Below are 3,682 nucleotides of genomic sequence, written 5' to 3'. Positions count from 1 at the left end.
GAATCAGGGAGGTGCAAGAATGAAGCCCAGTGGCTAGAAGAGCAGATCTTTCTCAACTGAGTCCTGAGTAGCATTGGGGACAGGATTGAGCCAGTCAGGGCCTCAGCAGCATAGATAGTTATCAGGTTTGTTGTTGTTTGTTTGTTTTGTTTTCATCTGTATGTGTTCATTGTGAGTGTCCAGTTAGAGTGGGCCGTCTGAGCTCCACAGGTGTCGCTGGACCCCTGGTGCACTGGCAACGTGTCACCCCCCCCCCCCCGCAGCAGTTGCCCTCTGCACCTCAGGGTTCTCACGTGAGCTGTGGCATATAGGGCCATTATAACAGCTTCCTGAGAAGTTCCGCAGCTTTCTTGGCTTCAGGAAGGAGAGATGGCCAGGGCTGGAGATGGAGACTCTGCTTCAGGGCTAAGGGAGAAGGAATGTACAGTGGCCTCCCAACAGCTCGAGGGGACAGATCTGGAGCAAGATGGCACTATCATGGGTCCAGCATGTTGCTTTCTCTGTCCTTCAGGTCCCTCCCTATTCCTGTACCCCACACTTGGAATGTTTGTCTCCCTAGGGTTCTGCTCTTGTCCACAGGTCTGTCTCTACTCTCTCCCTGTGACAGTTTAGGGTACCACCTGTCCTTTATTCCGTCATTGGGATCCAAAGCTGCATAATGTAAACAGTGTGACCCGAACCAGCTCACTAGCCAGGAAGAGCCAGGGGTGCCTGGGGTGCTGGTGTGGATACCCCTGAGGTACCCGGTCCATCCCCTAGGAACTAGCTTCCAGCGAATGATTCCAGAAGATGGCCCTGCGGCACAGTCTCCTGGGCAGGTCCAGCGACTCATCTTCTGCACAGGAAAGGTATACTATGACCTGGTAAAGGAGCGCAGCAGCCAGGGCCTGGAGGAGCAGGTGGCCATCACACGCCTGGAGCAGGTTTGCTTGAGTCTCTTGAGCGCTGGTATGGTAGTGATGGACAGGTTCAATTCGCCAGCCTCTGGCTCTGGGCATTGTGTGGGTGCCGAGGTCCAGAGCAGGCCCTGCACGTGTTGTCCTTCCTTGACTGTGCCCTTTGTATCTCCGCCTCCCCAGATCTCGCCGTTCCCTTTTGACCTGATCATGCGGGAGGCAGAGAAGTACTCGGGTGCCGAGCTGGTGTGGTGCCAGGAGGAACATAAGAACATGGGCTATTACGACTACATCAGTCCACGCTTCATGACTCTGCTTGGCCGCTCCCGGCCCATATGGTACTGGGCTACCTCCCACCGCTGCTAGCCTGCCTTTGGCTCTTGAGCCTGACAGTCCCATACTGGCTTTTCCTGCCTCGTTGGCAGTGCCATCCAGAACTAGCCTCTGCCCTTCTGTGGCAAGCACTGGAGTCCCTACAGACTCTGAGTTCTCTGTCTACAGGTTAGCATCCCTATCAGGGTTGGGGTATTGCTGGTGTTACTTTCAGAGAGAGTAAGCCTAGTATTCTGTAGCCAGGATCAAATTACAGACCCCCTTATATGACTCGGATCTCCTCCCTTTAATCTTAGCCCCTAGCCTTGGTACTGCCTCCCTTCTGCTAGAGAATGTTAGGGTAGGCTAAGTGTGCAGGCCAGCCTCCTGAGGTGCCTAGCAGGTGACAGCCCCTGGTGCTCAGTGTAGGCATCTTTGTCTTTGTGATGGTGGGTCCAGGAATGAGAAATGTAGAAAAGCCAAAAGCGTGTTTGCTCCCAAAGTCTCTGGGGTGTGGCGCAATTGTTGTCTCCATGAGCATGGAGTGATCATCTTCTCCCTGTCCTGGGTCTGGATAGCTGAGTTTGTGTGGGTTCACAGGGCATGGGAGGACTGCCCGTCTTCCTCATGGGGTTGACCCTGCACTTCTAGATCGTGTGTGCAGCTACTCCGGGTCCTTCGCTCAGCTGTCTCTCCTCCTCCAGGTATGTTGGCCGGGACCCAGCAGCTGCACCGGCCACTGGAAACAAGAACGCTCACTTTGTGTCACTGAGGAAGTTTCTGGATACTGCCTTCAACCTGAAGGCCTTTGAGGGCAAGACATTTTAGGATGAGGCCAGACCTGCTCAGGACTTGCCAAGGGAGGTTATCTGGGAACTTTGGGGCTCCCAGATGAACCACACTCAATGTAGCTAAACCACACTCATGTAGCAGTTAGGACCAAAGATTAGCATTGCTAACTTTGGTCTCTGTGTTATTTCAGAATTGGTCAGGACCAAGAATTAGCATTCCTTAGATAAAAGGGATATAGATGTACTCTGTTACTCTGCTGGCCTTTCTGGATCTCTCTTTCTCCCCCTTTCTCTCTCCTCTCTGTCTTTCTCGGTGGTTTTTCTGGCTGTATTGGTCTTGTCTCTAGCCTGCCTCTGGAGCTGTGCACTGTCACTCCCGTCCCAGCTGTCTTCGTTGCCATTCCCCCTGTTGTCTCCATCCGTAGATTCAAAGAGATGGTCTCTGCCGAGAGATGGTCTCAGCAGTAGCAATTTCAGCAATAACGGCAGGTGAAGCTCAACCACCCCGGAAACTCTGTGAGATGTAGCGCACACGTGTGAACCAAAGCAGGAAACCAAAGAGCAGAGGAATAAAGGCGCGCTTGGGAAAGACCCGCTGTTCTCCGTTCATATCGCAAAGCCGGGCGCGGTGGCTGCAGTGGCGCGGGAAGGAGAACGGGGAGGAAGAGAAGCAGTAGAGAGTGTGTCAGTGACCACACAGTACATTTCCCTTGAGCTGCAGGCAGGGTTTCCCCGCTCCTCTTTGGCTTCTCCAAAGTTGCCCTAGTTGAACTGGCACATGCTAAGATGCTGGGAGCTGTGGCCCTTACTTTCTACAGATTATCTGTCCATGTGTCCCCTTCCCAGAGTGCCTCCTTAAAACTAGGTACCAGGCCTCCAGGTGCAAGGTCACAGCTTCATGCAGCCTCTTCAAACTCGGGGTCCTGTTTATACGTGTGGTTCCCTCTGTTTTCTCCCCTTCCCTCCCTGTCACTTTCCCTTCTTATCAAATCCAAGGCAGAGTGACACCTGCAGCCATTGTTGTATTTTATTATGGTGTTTGCACTTTCGTGTGTGCCTGCCTTGCACTAGGTCACACTCCTGTGCCATTCCCATGCACGCTCTCCCTTCTCGTCCTCATGAATTTCTCAAGTTCATATCTAAGTCTGTTTGTTAGCTCACCATGGTTCTTTTTCTGACTGGGTTGGGAGCTATCCATTGAAGCCTCATGGGCCAAGGCAGGTATACAGTTAAAGACTGAGACCTTTCCCAGATCAATTGATAGTGGATATGGTTTTTCTTTTTTTTCTTTTGTTTTTATTTTTGTTTGTTTGGACTCCGTATGGAACTGGGAATTTTGCCTAGAGCCTGGTGTGTGTTGAGGGGTCATTTTCCCCCTGAAGTGTGTTTCCAGCCATGACAATGGTTTCATCCACTGAGTTATGAGTCTTCCTGGAGCAAAGTGTGGGTGTTACAGGAGTCAGGAGAGGCTCCTTGTTTGAAGGAGAAGTTTTCCCAGAGGAATAAGATATTACCTGGAAGGGACCCAGGGGCACTCATCATAGGGTTTGGTTGGGTACATCTTAGAGAAACAAGCTGAAGTTGCACGGGTGAGTGTGAAAGTCCCAGGAGCCTTACAGTCAGCTTGTTGGGTACACTAATAATTCTGCCACAAGAATACAGAGAAGGGTGCGAGCAGACTGG

The 3,682-nt window shown here is 51.9% G+C and overlaps 1 protein-coding gene across 1 annotated transcript in view; it reads left to right on the top strand.

Moving 5' to 3' along the window:
• Positions 1-2,590, top strand: part of Ogdhl (oxoglutarate dehydrogenase like) — a 22,161-nt gene extending 19,571 nt beyond the window's left edge. The window contains exons 11-13 of the mRNA XM_005348675.3: positions 760-923; positions 1,080-1,234; positions 1,913-2,590. Coding sequence (XP_005348732.1) covers positions 760-923; positions 1,080-1,234; positions 1,913-2,036 — 443 coding nt within the window. The 3' untranslated portion in view covers positions 2,037-2,590. The remainder of the gene's footprint in view (positions 1-759; positions 924-1,079; positions 1,235-1,912) is intronic.
• Positions 2,591-3,682: the final 1,092 nt, after the last annotated feature.

The sequence above is a fragment of the Microtus ochrogaster genome, chromosome 6 (genome assembly GCF_000317375.1).
Source record: "Microtus ochrogaster isolate Prairie Vole_2 chromosome 6, MicOch1.0, whole genome shotgun sequence".
In the NCBI taxonomy this organism is placed as follows: Eukaryota; Metazoa; Chordata; class Mammalia; order Rodentia; family Cricetidae; genus Microtus; species Microtus ochrogaster.
This window is presented reverse-complemented; position numbering and strand designations above follow the sequence as displayed.